Source organism: Callospermophilus lateralis, chromosome 3 (genome assembly GCF_048772815.1).
Source record: "Callospermophilus lateralis isolate mCalLat2 chromosome 3, mCalLat2.hap1, whole genome shotgun sequence".
Lineage (NCBI taxonomy): Eukaryota > Metazoa > Chordata > Mammalia > Rodentia > Sciuridae > Callospermophilus > Callospermophilus lateralis.
The window spans coordinates 121,139,607-121,158,068 of NC_135307.1; the positions used below are offsets into that span (position 1 = coordinate 121,139,607).

The window sequence follows — 18,462 nt, forward strand, 5'->3', positions numbered from 1 at the left end:
TCTATGTATATCCCTCAATATTCATGAGTGAGACCAAGCTAATGTTTATAAAAGCCTGTTTAGAGGAGCTGCCCTTGGGGTGGAGAGAGAGCCCATTGCCTCAAGCTGCTAAAATTTAATCTGAAGAAAATGTACTGTTCCCCTAGAAAATGGGCTGGGCCCCACAGACTGGGTCAGCTTTAAAATCAATAAGTTGATTATCAAATCACCTTGTCTAAGTAGTGTGGATCAGGGAAGTAATGCATTATGTAATTCATTGTGTCCTCAGGAATTGCAAAAGCTGTGTCCATGTTTATAAATGAGGAATTTCACCTTCTCCTATGAAATTTTGTTAAATGTTTGATTTGATGTATTTAATTTTCTCATCCCACATCAGTTAATATGACTTTTCCATTCCATTCCAAAGTAAGGTTCGTTATTGTTTGGCAACTGCAAAATAATGTGTGTATATTGTAAGAATTTTAGAAAGGATGGGGAACTACAAGGAACAAATAATGAACAGTGACTGAACAGGAAAGGGTATGAGGGAACTTTTTTGGAGTAATAAGAACATTTTACATCTTCTTTCTGGAGGTACTGGTAGTGCACAGGCATATCTGTTAAAACTTCAACTGATGCATACTTGATAATTTGTGATCTTCATTGTATGTAAATTTTATATGCAAAGGAAAACTAAACAGTTATTGAACTTGAGGTAATGATGTGCATGACAAAGTATTTAGGGGGAAATGTACAGATGTCTGCAATTTGCTTTGAAGTACATAAAAAATAAGGTGGCTTGATGATGGATAGATGGGTAGATATGTGATCAAGCAAATATATTAAAATGTTAATTGTAGAATCCAGATGGTGGGTATATGAGTGTTAACTATAAAACTCAATTTTGCTGCATGTTTGAAAATTTGCATGATAAAATATTGGGGAAAAGAGATTACTAATTTAGGAAAAAAGTCTATATTTAAAATTCAAACTTAATGACTATTAACATTTAAATGCACTTTCATTGTCACTTTTAGGAACATATAACTTTATATCATTAAGATCTTTCTATGTACATATTTATTTCCATATTTTTTTACTCAATATTGTACCACAGTTTTCTTTTGCCACTCAAAGTTTTATGTCATTTTTAAGTTAAGGTACCATTTACATATAGTGAGATGCACACTTTTTGGTGTATAGTTCCATGAGTTTTGACAAATGCATATAGTCACATAACCACTGCCACCACCACCAAGATGTAGAACAGGTCCATCATTCTGGAAAATTTCCCTGTGCGTCTTCAAGGTCAACCCCTCCCCTTACATCCAGCCCCTGGCAACCACTGATCTATTTTCCAGAGTTCATTATAACGGAATCATATAGTATAATATAGTATGTAGCCTTTTGACTCTGGGTTCTTTCACTCCATGAATCATCCATGTCATGGCATGTACTAGAAGTTTGTTCTTTTCCTACTAATGAATAGTGTTCCCTTATAGGGTGTAATTTTAGTGTTTGTAAAATTTCATTGTATATCATAACCTGTTGTATTCCTATATTTCCTATTATTTGGATATTTAGGATTTTTTTTATTTTTTCACCATGTAAAAACCCTGGTCGTGAACATCTTTTTGCATAATTGTTGACACTGATCATTTCTTTAAGGTAGATTCCTGGGAAGGGAATTACTATGAATAGTTTTAAAGCCCTGGATACACTGTATAGTCATTAAAATGTTTTCCTTTGTATTTCTTTAAGTGGTTCATAACAAGCTGAACTGAAGGTTCCACTGGTGTTCATAACCCTCTTTCCCTCCCTCTCTTTTTCAGTGTTGTCCCTGTAGAACTGAACTGAAGCTTCCCTATCATCAGTGAGGTTTCGGAATTCTGAATCATGGAGGCCAGTCAGGAGACTTCCCTCTTCCTGGTGAAGATCTTGGAGGAACTGGACAGCAAGCAAAACACCGTTTCCTATCAGGACCTGTGCAAATCACTGTGTGCCCGGTTTGATCTGTCGCAACTTGCCAAACTGAGAAGCGTGCTCTTCTACACTGCTTGTCTGGATCCCAATTTTCCAGCCACATTATTCAAAGACAAGATGAAATGCACTGTGAATAACCAGCAATCCAAGAAAATCATGGTGGCAGCAGACATCGTGACCATATTCAACCTGATCCAAATGAATGGGGGCGCAGCTAAGGAGAAGCTGCCTTCTGGTCGCCAAAAGGGTCGCAAGAAGGAGGCGTCCTTTGAATCGTGCAGGTCTGACACAGAGATCTGCAACGCTGCCGAGTGTGAGCCCCTGAACTGTGAGCTGAGCGAGAGGCCCTTCAGCCGGGGCTACCCGGCCCGGCAGTCATCCAAGTGCCGCAAGATGGATTGCAAGGACTGCCCGCAGTTTGTCCCTGCCTCGGAGCCCAACTTCTTGTTGGGTGTCAGCAAAGAGGTGAAAAACCGGGCTGCTTCCCTGGACAGGCTGCAGGCTCTGGCCCCATACTCTGTGGCCAGCCCTCAGCCCTGTGAGATGCAAAGGACCTACTTCCCCATGAACATCGAGAATGAGTCCATTTCAGACCAGGACTCCCTGCCCCTCAGTCAGAGCATCAAGGAGACCTTCATCTCCAACGAGGAGCCCTTCGTGGTCCAGTCTTGTGTCCAGAAAAGGAACATCTTCAAAGAGGATTTTCACAACCTCATGCCCGTGTCCCCTAGTTTGGTTGATCCTACCAACAAAGCGGAGGCTGAGCACGGGGAACACCAGAGTCGAAAGGAGTCCCACAAGCCACCCTTCTTTAATCACAGCTTTGAGATGCCCTACCACAGCCAGTACCTGAACCCAGTGTATTCCCCCGTTCCCGACAAAAGGCGCGTAAAGCATGAAAGCCTAGATGACCTTCAAGCATCTACGTATTTCGGACCCACTCCTGTGATGGGAACCCAGGACACCAGACGCTGTCCGGGGAGGCCCAGTAAGCAGACTCCGTGGCCAGCCAAAAGCTGGAGCTTAAATACAGAGGAAGTTCCTGACTTTGAACGGTCCTTTTTCAATAGAAATCCCTCCGAGGAAAAGCTACGCTACCCAAGTCCCGGAAGCCAGACCCCCAATTTTTCAGCTCCGGACAGGCGCCCCACTTACTTGGTGCCGAAGGACCAGCAGCCGATTCTCCCCATTGGCTACGCGGTGAAACAAAATGGGCTCAAATCTAAAGAGATCTCATCCCCTGTTGACCTGGAGAAGCACGAAGCCATCAAGAAGTTTAAAGACAAGAGCATTAGCTGCACCAGCGGACAGCTCAGCTCAGACACCAGTAGCGTGGGCACCCAGACGGAGCAGCACGTCCTAGAACCCAAGAAATGCAAAGACTTGTGTGCCTCTGGCCCGGGCAAGTACAGCGACAGGCACATGAAGCACTCCGATGACGACTCTGAAATCGTCAGTGACGATATCAGTGATATTTTCCGGTTCCTCGACGACATGAGCATCAGTGGTTCCACGGGGGTGATACAGTCGTCCTGCTATAACAGCACCGGGTCCTTGTCCCAGCTTCATAAGTCGGACTGTGACAGTTCCCCAGAGCACAACCTCACCAAAATTGCCAATGGGGTCCCCAACAGCAAGGGAGACAAGGGCAACCGGCCCGAAAACATCCACCACTCGGAAGAGGAGTTGAAGACCAGTGTGTGCAAACTGGTGCTCAGGATCGGTGAAATTGAACGGAAGCTGGAATCACTGTCGGGGGTCCGCGAGGAAATCTCCCAGGTCCTGGGCAAACTCAATAAACTGGATCAGAAGATGCAGCAGCCAGAGAAGGTGAATGTGCAGATCGATCTGAACTCCTTGACTAGCGAGGCTCCCTCGGATGACAGCGCCTCTCCCCGGGTGTTCCGTGCACACAGTGGCTCCCATGGACCCAAGCTGGAGAGCAACGCGGACTGGTGCTGCTCCGATGCCAGCGGAAGCAACAGCGAAAGCCTGCGCGTCAAGGCCTTAAAAAAAAGCCTCTTCACCAGGCCCTCCTCCAGGTCCCTGACCGAGGAGAACAGCGCCACCGAGTCCAAGATCGCCAGCATCTCCAACTCGCCCAGAGACTGGCGTACCATCACCTACACCAACCGCATGGGCCTCAATGAGGAGGAGATAAAAGAGGCAGGCCCAGGAGATAATAAGGACTGGCATCGGAAATCTAAAGAGGTAACTGAAATTTAGGTTCCCATCATTGGCACCGGCTTCATCATCATAGCCCTGGTTATATTTCCAAGCCCGGAACATTCCATAAAGCAAGAAAAAGGCCTCACCTCTGTGTGCTAGTTACCCTTCCAGGTTTGGCAAGCTTTGCCCATTAGAACAGAGAGGACAAGAAGGCAGGCTGTTTGTTCCACCAATTGTCAGTCAGTGAGGTGGAGCTCACACTGAGATGTTGCCTGCAGTAGACAGTGTGACTGGGATATTGGACAGGTGGTGTGAGAACAGATTTTCACAGAACGGGGGTGTGTCAGGGCAGACAGGCGCCACCAAGGATGTCTTTCTGTCCTTTTAGAAGCAGCAGGACCCATGCCAGGCAAGCAGGGAAAATGCTTTGCAAATATGCTTGCTGATGTGTGTCCTTTTTATGGACTTTGTTTCATGTGTGATGTTCTTTTGCAAAAGCATGAATTCTGTCATTGTAAGACAGATGTTGAGTAAGAAGATAAATAAGAAAATGATTCATTGTTCCCCATGCAAAAATAGCAACTCTTAATATGGTGTCTCCCTTTCCTTTTCCGTTGGTTTTCCCTACATAGTTGTATGTTCTGTGCTTTCAATGTGAGCATGAGTGCTTTTGCACATTGATCTCAGACTTCACCTCACCAGCTCTGGAATCTGCGCAGTTACATATACTGGAATTCTTTTTCTCATTCCCTGTGGTAAGGAGGGACTTGTTTCAGTGGCACCTGTGGCTACTCCTCTTCATTCTGAGTGGGTTCCAGAGAACCATTTCTGGCCAAAGTGATAATTTTCAGTTTGTCCTTGCCTCCATTCCTTCCCCTGCTTCTAAAGGTAAGTGGCTGGACCACAGAGCCTGTGGAGGTCCCTGAGGACAGGAAGTGAGGATGGTGTGGGATGCACATGTGCTAAGCTAGAGGAGGAGGCTGAGATTCTAAAATGTTACAAAGAAAGAAAAGCTTGGAAAACTGGGTCCTAAAGAGGTTCTCAGGGTCCAAAGACGGGGGAAAGAAAAAATTTAAGTAGCCATTTTTTCTGACCCCAAAGAAACCTTGGGTAGTACTGGTCACCACTCCAGTTTTCTGTATCTGTTTTCCATGAATAATGTTGGAGAAAGGCCAGAGGATGATCCATGCTGCTACTCTGACTAGATGCCCAGACATGTCCTTGTCTTCTAGTTCCAATGCCCTTGTCTCTTAGCTAAGCCAGGTTTATAGAATCCTGGGTCTTGGATAGCATTGAAAAGTGGCCATCTAGAGGTCTGAAGTGGTCAGGCACTTCTTAGGAATGCTAATTCAAACTGAACTAGCCACGCCTGCAATCCATTAAATCTTCAGGCTTCACCCGACCGACAGGAATAGCCACAAGCTCAAGGAAGAGCCATTTGAAATGTGCCTCACACAAAGCCTTCTTCATTTTGTTGCCTCTGTGACCCTATTTTCTTCTACCTTCTCTCACCATCCCTGGGCTGAGGATGGTGCTAACCGGCCTGGGTTCACCTTCTGAGCTTTGGTCCCAGGTCTCAAATTGCTGCAGGCCAGTTCCCTACATGACTTGCCCACATATAAAAACCTATAGGTCTCAAATCAGACTTTTGTGTTCCTTGAAATCCAGTGTTCCTTCTTGCTGATTCCCTCCTGGGGCATTGGGTCACCATTTCATGCAATCATCGAAGCTAAAAAGGCCCTGCTCACCTTGGACTTCTCTCTTTGCCTCACTCACATCAGTAGAGCTGCTAGGCCCTGTACATTGTTCTCTTGTGGTATTTCCTACATTTCTTCCTTCCTTTCCATTTACCCCACACACAACCCAGGCTCTTAGCACACCCCACCTAGGGCTTGGGGGCCCACTCTCTGCTTTCTGTCCTACATTCATGGGCCACTGCTGTGTTTACTTTCCAAAACTCTGCTCTCTGGTTGCGTGGTGCCTCCTATTCCCAACTGCTTCTTGGTACCCCTTTCCTTCGGCAAAAAGTCTCAAACTTAGGTCTTGAGGCTTTGTGGACTTTATGTACAATACACACACACCAAATGGCTCTGTTACATCCTGAGGCCTATTCTTCCTCCATGAGTTTACCTATTTTTCCTCAAAAATGCCATGCTCACATCCAGTCACCCATTCAGCAAATACTGATGGAGCATCTATAATGGCCAGGCCCTGTTTTATCATCAAAACTTTCTTCATATGATTCCTCCATCAGAAATATCTGACCCCCTCCTCTGTGCTGATATAAGTCCTGCACACTCTTCATGACATCTTAATTCATAGGTATCTGGAAGCTTCTCTAGATTATTGGTGGTCTTTGATTTCTAGTCTTTGTTCAGATGTAATAGGCTAAAACATACATATTGTGTATATATACGGATTGCCAAGTTAAAACATAAACTCCTCAGTGGTAGGAACAGACATGGTCAGTTAAACATCCTGTCTTAGGAGTGCCAACAGGTACAGATTCTGGTTCTACCACTTACTAGTTGTGCAGCATTGGGTCAGTTTCTTAACCCCTCTGACCTGAGATTCCACATGCTTGATGGGGATAACTATAGTTACAACCTCAGGATATTAATGAGAAGATAGAATGAGATAATGCACCTTTAGCACTGGGCACATAGCCCTGGGTTAACTGTGATCACAATTGCAGTGGCTGCTGTTGTGGTTGTCATTATTGCCATTTTCATCAGTCCTCAGCTTGGTGTAGGCCCTGCATGTGGTAGAGGCTCTATGAATGTCAAGTCATGGTAATTAGAAGAATAGGTCAAATCAGTGAAGACTCTTCTGAGTCTTGGCTTTGATGAAATAGAAAACAAGAGGGAACCTCACTTCCTTGTTTGGGTTTAGCAGAGTTTGTCCTGCACTCTTCATGTCCGTGTAACAGCCTTGGTGGGTTGGAATAGCTATTTGCTAGCTGTGTTTGAGCAAGAGCCGATAGGCTGGATTTGTGGATAGATGGGCAGTCGGTCCCCTTGCATGTGGGCAATGCACTCACATGCATTTGTTCATCACATGTCACATGTCACACCTGATATGTCATCCTTATGACAATTAACCCGATTCCCTTTCTCTTACTTCTTAATACACTCCTCTACTCCAGTCTTTTTCTATTAATTATATACACAACACTCTTTGCTAACTCAACTCCATATCATTGGTTTCTCTCCCTTCCACAAATAGTGATGGACTGTCTTCTACTCAGTGTCTATTTTGCTGGATCCAGGATTACAAGGTGAACAATTGCCTGCCTTCAAGGAACTCACAGTCCAGTGGAGACAGATGGATAAACAGGCAGTTATTGTTCAATGTGACAAATGATGGCTGAGAGGTCTATGCACAGTCCTGAGGTCACATGCCTGGGTGCTATCACAGTCTTGGTGGGTCAGGAAGTGCTGCCTGGAGGAAATGACATCTTTGTGGCTTGAAGGTAGAAATAGAGAGCATCAGAAGTTCTCCATTATAACAGGTTCACTGAGAACAGTCCAGGGATATGTTTCCTGGACTGAGGACATAAATGATGGTGAGCTGTGTTAGGCACCTTCACACCTTCACCCTGTTGCCCTGACTATCCTCTTATCCTGAATGCCTGCGGATGCCTCTGAAAGGGACCACCTGCTACCAGGGATAATTGCTAGAGAGGCAGTCCACATGTGCTTTCTTCCTGGCCTTTCCTTTTCAGACAAGTAGTGTGCGTAGAAGGGAGGACCTGTATCTTTCACTCCAGCTATAAAATGGTAAAAGAAAGATGAGGCATTGCTGTGCAGCAGTCAACAAGGACTCTCTGGAGCCAGTTGATTAGGTGTCAATCCCAGGTCTAACCCATACCGGCCGTGTGTCCTGGGGCAGGTGGTTGAGTCTGGGCTTCATTGTTTTATCTGTGCAATGGGTGTTAATATGGCAGTGATGGTGTTAGGATCAGATTGAAGAACCTGGCATGGAAAAATTAGGTTGTATTCATACTATTAGAATCAGAAGCTTTTACTAGGAAATGTCCCCAATACAGGTATGTTTTCTATTTGTTCCTAAGTAACTACACGTTGCTACCTGGATGTGATAAGAAGCTGCACCCTGAGATCTGATGGCCCCTGTGCTGCTTTTCTGGAATTCTCTGTGCCCCTCTGCAGGCTGACAGGCAGTATGACATCCCCCCACAGCACCGACTGCCCAAGCAGCCCAAAGATGGCTTCCTGGTGGAGCAGGTGTTTAGCCCTCACCCCTACCCCACCTCACTCAAGGCCCACATGAAGAGCAACCCTCTGTACACCGACATGCGGCTGACGGAGCTGGCCGAGGTGAAGCGGGGCCAGCCTTCTTGGACCATCGAGGAGTATGCGCGGAACACAGGCGACAAGGGCAAGCTGACAGCCCTGGACCTGCAGGTGAGCTTTTCCTGTTCCCTGGCGGGGGGAGCCCGCAGTGTGCAGGCAGATGCAGGAATGGGTCATGGATGGCTTAGACCCACCCACTCCCTCACCCTTCAACTCCCTGGGTCCCCCTTATGAAATTCTGAATTCTTATAAATCAGAGCAGAGGAGATTCTTTTTTTTTCTAACAAGGGGGATTGTTGTTTTGTGTAGTTGTTTTTAAACATTTAGCAGTGGGGATGCTTGCTTTATTTTTATTTGTTGGCCATCTGATTTGCTAACGATGCGTTTAAGACCAAGTGCAGATTCTAATCTTGACTCACAAGACCTGAGCCAAACTGTTTAATGAAATACAAGCTGATTTCTCCTTCCATATGTAGCACGTGGGATAAGCATATTTATGGGAGCCAAGCTATGGATTATGTTTCCATATGGAGCAGCCCCAGGTAAGAGCCATCCCCAGAAGCTCTGTGAATGCCATTGTGGCCAGAGGGCATGTTTTTGTTCACCCACAGGCAGGGCTGGGTTTTGGCCACACTTTTCATTTTGGTGAGCAGCTCCACCTTAGTTTCATTCATGCCACATCTATCTGTGTCTCCACATCACCATGAAGCAAAGAAAACACTGTCCCTACCTGTGGGCTTAGTTTTGTGAGCAGCAAGGCCATAGCACCAAGGGTGCGTCATATCCAGAATGACCACGCACTTGGCAAGAGCTGCTTATAGAGGCCAATATAGCAAGACTCTCCTGCAGTGGCCTTGTTCTAAATCAAAGAGGGCTGCAGGAGGGGCGGCATGGTGCAGAGAAGACTTGTATTCCAGCAGCACTGGGTTCTAAGCCAGGGCGCCTTCACCGTGTAACCTGAAATGTTCTTTTCACCTGCTTCAGCATTGGTCCTTCTATCTATGACATGGGCATAATAATATCCAACTTATGGTGGCACTGTGAGAACTGAAAATAATATGCTAAAGTCCACCGAGTTAAGTAGGCACTGAAAAGGAGAGCGTTGGGAGATTCAGCATGGAGGGTAAAGGAGGCTGGGATCCGTCAGCTTCACTTGGTGCTTCTCACAGCAGTCTCTCATCCAGGTGCAGTGGAGGCAGGAGTTGGTAAGACTCTCTCCAGTTTAGGAATGAGGAAATAGAGGCACCAGGAAGGCTGGCAACTTGCCCCAGGTCAGACAAGTCTAAAGCACACTGGACCATCAGCAATAAGTCTCCCGTTCTTTCTCTTCTTTTACCTTGGCACCATTTCATTTTTCTGTTGATAAGAGTGTAGTGGATCTTCATGTCACAAACATTGATTACAATGACATTTGTGTATCTGGGGCCCTAAATTATGTAATTATGGGAAAGGGATGCTCTGGTCAGATCCTGAAAGTGAGGTTAGAGGGTAGAGGAGCATCCCCCAAGTACCTTCTCAGCCTTCTTACTTCATGCATGTTATGACCCCATGTGTACTGCATGTCACCTATGCCTTTGGGACAGTACCTTTCCTGTCATCTTCCTGCTGACAAGCAGGTCAGACAAGAGTTGATTCCCTGGCAGGTGAGTCTCTATGCAGCTTTGCCATGAGTGCTACACCTCGATCTATAGATATTCAACAGTAAGCCACTGCTTAGAAAGAACCCAGAGGTGTGAATGGCTAAACCAGTAGAAAAACCCACATTTCACCAGTGCCAGGGAGATGATCTTGAAAGACTCAGATGATTGCATGAGACTAAGAAACTTTTTTTTTTTTTTTTTTTTAAGTTTAGGGAGAGGGAGTGAGAAGATACAGGCCTTCCTATTATATGCAATTTTAGTGTGCCAATGTTAATTAATTAATTTAATTATTTTATTTTTGAACCCAAGGTTATTTTCCCACTGAGAAACATCTCCAGTCCTTTTCTTTTTTAAAATTTTTAAAGTTCTGAGACAGGGTCTTGCTGAGGCTGGCCTTGAACCTGTGTTTCTCCTGTCTCAGCCTCCCGAATTGCTGGAATTACAGGTGTGGGCCACCAAGCTCAAACAAAAATGCCAATGTTTAGAAGTATAAAAACAATTATAAAAAAAATAATAAAATAGATGTCCAGGTTGCAGTACTTTAGGTGACACTATGTAATGCAAAGGGTAGAGTGTTCAGTCACACAAGCTGAAGAGAGTTCAGTGCTTTGCAAGGGTGTTTGCAGCCAAGCAGAGCGAGCCTCAGGAGCTTGGTGGAGGCAAAGACATCACCTGATTTGTTTCCATTGCTTTGCAGAGATGCAGGTACTGTCCTAGGTCAGCTTTAGCATCTGGACAATCTTCTTTGGGTCCCTTGGTTGTCCAGCAGTGCCCACTTGCAGATGTAGGCAAAGGCATAATGGACCTGTTTTTACTTCCAGTGTTTGGCATCCTAATTAACAATTGAGGACGCTCACCTGCGTCCCTGGGAGCCTCAGTATTACCTCTCTGCTACTTAGTGCCATTACGGCTTGCAGTTATTGAAAAAACTAATTAAAAATAGTTTATTTCACAGGCAGGATGCTAGCCCATAATAAAGCATAGATAGCTATGAAAGGAAGCCAATTTCCTTCTATCTGAGCCGGAAACAAGGCACACAATCTGATGTGTCCTGTATAGACTGTTTGCCTTTCAGACCAGCCCTGGGAAGATTGGAAGAAGAGCAAGTTGTTTCAACGGCAATGGCCTGAGCCTGTCTTAAAGGTGCCAAGGCAGGGATGGCTGTGGGTCCAGCCTCTACCACACCAACCTTATGAGCACCTCAGAGCATGGCAGACTAGTCTTCCATCTTGGGTTCATCTCTTCCTTCTAGAGTTTCTGTTCAACAAATGAAGGGCTTTTTGCCAAGGAGAGCAGACCTGTCCCAGGTGTCCACAGAGGGCAGATGTGTGTATGTGGAGGGGGTTGGCTGAAGCACAAGAACGTGCATTCTAATGGCCAAAGCAGGGCAGCCTTTAGAGGCTCCTGGACCCCAGTAGGGGACACTGTTGCAGGAATTTCTTGCAAAGGGTTGGACAGAGCACCTACACTTTAAGGACTTTTCCCACATTGAGAGTTCCTGGTTTTCATAATGGGTACCCTGAGTGGCTAACACCGCCTTCTACCATCCAGATAACTTGAAAAGTTCAACCACAGTGTTTAAACATTATGCCTCACTGGGGAGGGAGCCCGTTCTCTTTCCGTTGTGTGATGTTGTGCAATACGTACTAGCACAGAGGCCAGAGAGTGGATACTTAGGGCTTCATGGGCCCTACTGTTGCTATCACAACTGCTCACCTCTGCCACTGCAGCTCAGAAGCAGCTACAATTTGTCAGTGAATGGAACTGGCTGTGTGCTGACTAAGCTTTATTTTTGGATATTGAGATACGCATTTCGTATAATTTTCACTTACCGTGAAACATTCTTCTTCTGATTTTCAGCAACCATTTCAAGATAGAAAATGCATTCTGAGTTGGAGGGCTGTATAAAGACAGGTGGTGGGTTGGATCTGGCCCGTAGGTCAGTCTATAGGGCCTGTGCTAGAAGATGGGTAGCCACAGGAGGGTGAGGAGCCTGAGGAGCGCATGGCAGCCGGCTGCCAGCACCCCACAGAGAACAGATGGCATGCTCCATGGGGCCAGGGGAGGCTGGAGAGGACACCACAGTGGTGTGAGCAGGGATAGAGGCCAATGAGGTCCGGTGAAGCACCCAAGGACCCAGCACCTGGGAGAAGCTGTTACCACTGTTGGGTCTGAAGGCCAAGGGCAGGGAACTATTTCTGAAATCCATAAGACCGACAGCTCTGGGAGCTGGAGCTGGTAGGAGCTGAATTGCTGCCAAATGCAGCCCAGGAGGGAGGGAGCTGGGGAATAAATGCCTCCACCTCCACCTTTTTCTCCTCCTGTGGCCTCTGACTTAACCCACATGGGAGCTAGAGGGCAGGGGAGCCCCCATCATGTATTAATATGGGACAGTCTCCTGGGGGCACAGAAGAAGGAGCCAGAGAGCAAAGGACAGATCAGGAGGGCAGGCAGAAGATTACTAGCATGCATTAGGATCATCAATATACCATCAACAACATGGTGCGACTGAGTTTTTTTTGAAGTGTTGAAAGATTTGTTTTTCAATCCACTGTGTGTGTGAATTATAATGTGCCTGTATTTATGAACATTAAACAATCCAAGAAAAATCTTTAAAATGGTTATTTCATGTGTGTTTCAGAGATTTAGGTGACCTCACTTGGAACTGCAATGTGTTGTTGCTTTTATGTGACACTCACATTATTAAATGCTTGCCATAAAATGAGAACACTGCCTCTCTTCACGGAAATAGATTATAACCATCAACACGGAATGGGATTCATGAGCAATATAGGTTAAATATGATATTTCTCCTGCAGACAGTTCATTAATCATGGGAAGACTGGGAGACAGATGTCAGTGGGGGGTGTCTCTTTGGGGGAAGCTGCACCAAGTCCAGGATCATCATCAAGACAGGCCTGGTTTGGGGACAGTCTCTAGAACTTGACTTTGAGCAGTGGCCTGACCTGCTCAGACAAATGTTTGGAACTGAAATATTTTACATTTTCTTTGAACTGCTTATCTTGGAGGTGCCTTTGATTTTCAGTAGAAGCTCTTCTAGGAATGGAAGACTTGGAGTAACAGGATGGCCTTGCTTCAGGCAGGTCTGTTCCTAGAGCCTGTTGGTGACTTTCCTTTTTCCCCTTGCAGTGGGGACAGCCTGCTCTTGGTTATATACCCTTGAAGTTTAGAGTTTTGCCTGTCCCGACCCTTATTTTGCTTGCTTGTCGATAGAGGATCCTTGGGCTTCTTGGTGTCAAAAACCACATGGCATTTTCAGTAAGAAAGGGGCTGGTGCACTCTGTGATGTGTGGGATGAGTCCTTGGTGGCAGGCACAAGGCCGGGGGAGCAGTGTCTGACAGTCACACCTAGTTGCCAGCTGCAGTAACATCTTCAGTGCTTTCAGGAGTGACAACTATCAGAATGTCTTTGACCTGACATCAAGGATTCATCCTATTTCTAACATCTTCTCTTCACTTTTAGACACAAGAATCTTTAAACCCGAACAACTTAGAATATTGGATGGAAGATATTTATACTCCAGGCTACGATTCGTTACTAAAACGGAAAGAAGCTGAATTCAGACGTGCCAAGGTCTGCAAGATCGCGGCTCTGATCGCTGCTGCCGCGTGCACGGTCATCCTTGTCATTGTTGTGCCCATCTGCACGATGAAATCATGAGCCTATGGACACTGCATTCATGAAGCTTAGGACTACTGATGACTTCTTCCATGTTTGAAGAGCTTGCAGCAGTGCGACAACCGTTTGCTGAAACAGAGGTGAAATCATGGAGACTTTTCTGCAAATGCCGAAGGAGGTCTTCAGAGGGTATATACTCTAGAAAGAAATCTACCTACTTATTAGCTTTGACTTACTTACACTCTGATGCATTTTTAGAAGTGCAATATCTTTTCCTACCAAAAGAATGTAATGGACTATCAGTGAATACAAAGTGAATATTCCAAGCAAAAATAAAAAAGGAAGATTAATTGGATTCTTTCCATTTTGATGATGTTTTTTGGCCTGGAATAAGTTATACATAAGATATTTAATACATGCCTCCCCGGGGAAGCTGAGGGTGATAGCAAAGTGAAAAGAAAAGGGGATGGTTTCTATTTTTTCCGTAATAATGCTCTGAGACCATTGCTGGTGAAGTACAGGGTGTGTGTCCACACAGGATCTTACTTCCCTGCTGACTTTTGTCAAGGGCTACCGACTTTGCATCCTTGCCCTTCTATCATCACCATGAAAGAATGTCTGTAGATTGCAGATCTTCGTGGGAACATTCTAGACCTTCTTCCTTGTGCCCAGAGTAGGAAGGAGCTGGCCTGCCAAGCCAGCACGGCACCAAATGTGCCCTTTCTGCCTAATGGCCAAGGTGTTCAGGACAGGAGACCTTCCTGATCCCAACCCATGGTGTGGGGAGCTGCTTGCTCATGGTGTAAGGTCGATATTTGAAAATTGTGGCCACCCCAAAGGATCTACCACTTTTGCTCTGGTGAGTGGTTCTTCTCCTTGACTTTCTCTCTCCTGGTGATACCATATACTCTGCTTTGAAGAGTTTGGAACTTGTCCTTGTGCCTTGAGGAGTAGAGACAAATGGCGACACTTTGACATTCTAACTCTATACCATGGTTTCCATGCACCACCCATATCAGCTATTTTCAATGGCTTAAAAAGATTTGGAAAGCTTGTTCAATACTATGATAAAGGCACTGAGGTCTTCTCAACTACCCCAACACCTACTCCAGAGTTTTGAATACTTGTCAGCAGTGCAAAAAAAATAGTATCTATTTAACCATTTATCTATCTACATGTCTATCTAAATACGTAACTTTTGTTTATTGTCCTCTCTGTTAAGTAACTCGAGAGCAAGGTTTTCTCCAGTATATAAGAAGCTGTTGTGATTTCATTAGAGTCTGATCTCAAATTTCCACCTGCTGAATGGTGCTTTGCCAATAACTGGACAGAAAGAATCCTTGTCAACATCTGCTTCTAATGTCTTGTTATGAGTTAAAACAAAACAAAACAAAATTTTGCCAAGCAAGCAACCTTAAATTCTTTTCTTCACGAGGTGGTATATACATAATTTTTGGATAGTAAGAAATTTTTGCTCTGGATGGTATGATAAATTCTTGCAAGTGGGGCTTGGGAAGCATTTCAATTTTTAAAGCAATAGGAGTCCAGCATTCATCCTAAACAATTACAACAATATTTAGCTTGCTGTGTCTAATTCTACTGTTCACTATTAAGAGGTAGTCAGTGCATTTTATGATGTTAGCAAATGAGGGATGGATGCTCTCAACTGTAGTGAGCCTTTATTTTTAAGAGGTCTTCATGTTATCTATTTCTATTGTCATGTTTATGTATGGATTTTCAATTAGGTGACTGAAACTTAAGCCTTAGTATTGAGGGTTTATAATTGAAAATGAAAAAAAAAAAACCTCTCTATATTATTGTCTATTGTCAGAATTTTAGTCTTTTGGTGCTCCATTTTAAATTGGGCACTATAAATAAGATTATTTCTTTCACCCTAAAGAGGTCATAGATTACACCCTTGGGAGTTGCTGTCCTGCCTTCTCTCCTCCAAGATTCTGTACCACATTCTGGTCCCACCCTTCTGCCCTCTATCACAGATTAAGCTGCCAGAGCATCAGAGATCGTACCTCCCAACTTCTGTGTCTGTGATTTGCAGAAAAGTGGAGATGTACTCACCCAGGATAAGAAAAATCTTGTTAAATCCCATCCCGACTCCTCCATTAGAAAGATAGGATCATGGTGGTTGGGCCACACCACTTTGCCACTGCCGTTGGGTGAGTCTATTACTAATGGACCCTCTCTGGGTCATGTGCCTAGCTACTGAGGGAGGGCACCACTGTGTGCCCCATCCCAAGCATGGAAGTAGAAGGACCCTGTGGAGCCTTCTATATTTTTTCTTCATTTTTGGGGAGATAGCCAGTCTTGCCTGAAGTCCAGTATAAAATTTAAATTCAACTCAACATTGTTAGGACATAATGAAACATCCAGACCTGGTGTTAACCCAGGAAATCAGATCCTGAAGGTTTATCAGGGGTGGGGTCATCCTCAGCCTGATGGTACCAAGTCTACTGTTGAAGTAGTGGGCCCTGGCTGTGTCTTGAAGCTAATTGGTGCTTGAGGTCTTGGGATCCATAGAAGGTGAAGTTCATAGTTGGATCCTTTCTCCGTTGGCCCCTAAGCTTACTCCAGCCTTCTTCCCCAGGACCCCAGACTCACCCCAGCTATTCCAGTCCCTTAATATGCTGAGTGGAACAAGAAAGAGTCTGACTGAGGGGGAAACATCTACCTATCCCTTTAATATGTGCCCCTCATTTCCTGCTACAATGAGCTCCCCCCAGATGACAGGTAGACTGACCTATCTTCAGTACTGGGTGTCATCTTCTACCACATTCTGGCACTTTACGTAGAGTATAATTTCTTGTATCAGAGTCCAAAATCACTACATGATTAAAGTTCACTGCATTTCCTTGTATTTTAAAAAATAAACAATCAGATGTTATTATTGAAGGGATTATTTTGAAATCAAATGTCCTTAGGCAATGATTAAATTCAGAAACATTTCATCCTTTTTTCTAATCTGAATTTGTTTTGAACATAGCCTTGCAGAGAAGAAAAAAAAAGAGTACCCAGCTCTCAGATTTCAGATATTTTATACCAGTAGCCCCTTTGTTAAATGGCAAATACAATATAGCCAATCATTCTTACATCATCCATTACTAGCTGATCATAAATTGTTAGTATTTTAGGGCATGCAGCTATGTGATTGATATCTGCAAGGCTAATTTAATAGATGTGCTACAAATCACTGTTAGGAATATCTGTGCCATAGTTCTGATACCCTTATTGGAATCACGGCAGTGTGTTATTTGTTTACAGTGGCACTTCATTTGTTTGTTTTTAAACAAGAAAACCTCTGCCAGCAGTAAAAGATTCTGTTAAGTGGTATGAAACTTTGTGAATGTTGAAATTCAACATGCTTCGTATTATAACTAACCTGCAAGAACATTGTGGTCAATCGTGTGAATACCAAATCAATATATACTGTATATTGTATTACAGAAATTTGTATTTAAAGGCAAAGATACGATGCTATACCTGGGGAAAAGGGTATTAGATATTTATTAAGTAACAATGAGAAATGCAACAAACTTCCTTATTTATGCCTTATGAACAAAAGAGTGTGAAATATGAGGTGGAGTTTTCTGTGCAAGACCCTATAGGAGTGGGTACCCTTGAAGGCAGGGACTGTGTCTTTTCTATGTTTGTTCTGTACAGCTCTCAGCACACTCTTGGTGCTTGATACATGTTATATAATACCAATAACTAAGCACATTTTTAGATCTTTTTTCAAATGGCTTGTGTAAAATTTGGTTAATGTACAATGGTTGGTTTGAAGCTATCATGTAAAATCTGCCTCTCCAAATATAATCAAAAATAAACTGAAAAATATAAAATATCTTGCAGTGAGATTTTATCCTATGCATAAATTTAAGTGTTGAGTTTTATGCACACACTGAAGCACCCAGCCTGCTGCTATTTCACAATTCCACGTAGTCAGCCCTCCGAGCACGCCCCTCTCCAGTTAAAACCCTGCAAAGAAAAAACCCCACCCTGTCTTCTAGAAACACAGGTTACCTTTGCCTGTTTCTGACTTTTATGCCAATTGACTTGTGTGGTGAGTACTCCTTTGTGTCTGTCTTTCACCACCTGCCCTGATGTTTGGAGAGACGCCTGTGCTGTTGGGTGGTTGTACTTTTCTCACTTTCATTTTACCAACTCATTGTGAATATAACATGATTTATTTATCCATTCTACCATTATTTTTAATTTTTTTGTTTTTAACTTTTTTTGTAATGGGATATTTTAAATGAGTAATTTGATAGTATAAAAACCTAGAAAGTGGGAAAACTATTAAACTCTTCCATCTGAAAAATATTATTGTAAATATGTATAAGAATACATAGAACCCTCTATTATTTATCACAATAAGAGAACTGAATGCTTGAACCAATCAAGAATTTCCATCTATAAAGTCTGCCAACCTCTTTTTTTAAATTTCTTTTTAGTTGTAGATGGACACAATACCTTTATTTTATTTATTCATTTATATGGTGCTGAGGAAGGAACCCAGGGCCTCATATGTGCTAGGCAAGCGCTCTACCACTGAGCCACAACCCCAGCCCCTAAAGTCTCCCAACTTCTAAGCAATCAGAAAATAGTTACCCCCAAAACTATGTTGAATACTGTTCTGTTTTGTGAGGACCCTATACAGTATGACAGGATCTTCGATGCTTTATCATCACTTATTAAAATCATTGTTAACATGCAAAGAAATAGA

The 18,462-nt window shown here is 44.0% G+C and overlaps 1 protein-coding gene across 1 annotated transcript; it reads left to right on the forward strand.

The window, feature by feature from the left end:
* The first annotated feature begins 1,875 nt into the window (after window positions 1-1,875).
* Window positions 1,876-13,766, forward strand: Minar1 (membrane integral NOTCH2 associated receptor 1). Its single transcript, XM_076848727.1, has 3 exons — window positions 1,876-4,173; window positions 8,301-8,555; window positions 13,569-13,766. The coding sequence occupies exons 1-3, from the start codon at window positions 1,876-1,878 to the stop codon at window positions 13,764-13,766; spliced, it is 2,751 nt and encodes a 916-aa protein (XP_076704842.1).
* Window positions 13,767-18,462: the final 4,696 nt, after the last annotated feature.

Coding starts and splice junctions, on each gene's coding strand:
- Minar1 (XM_076848727.1), top strand. CDS start 1,876: ATGGAGGCCAGTCAGGAGACTTCCCTCTTCCTGGTGAAGATCTTGGAG. Junction 4,174..8,300: donor GGCATCGGAAATCTAAAGAG/GTAACTGAAATT, acceptor GCCCCTCTGCAG/GCTGACAGGCAGTATGACAT. Junction 8,556..13,568: donor TGACAGCCCTGGACCTGCAG/GTGAGCTTTTCC, acceptor CTTCACTTTTAG/ACACAAGAATCTTTAAACCC.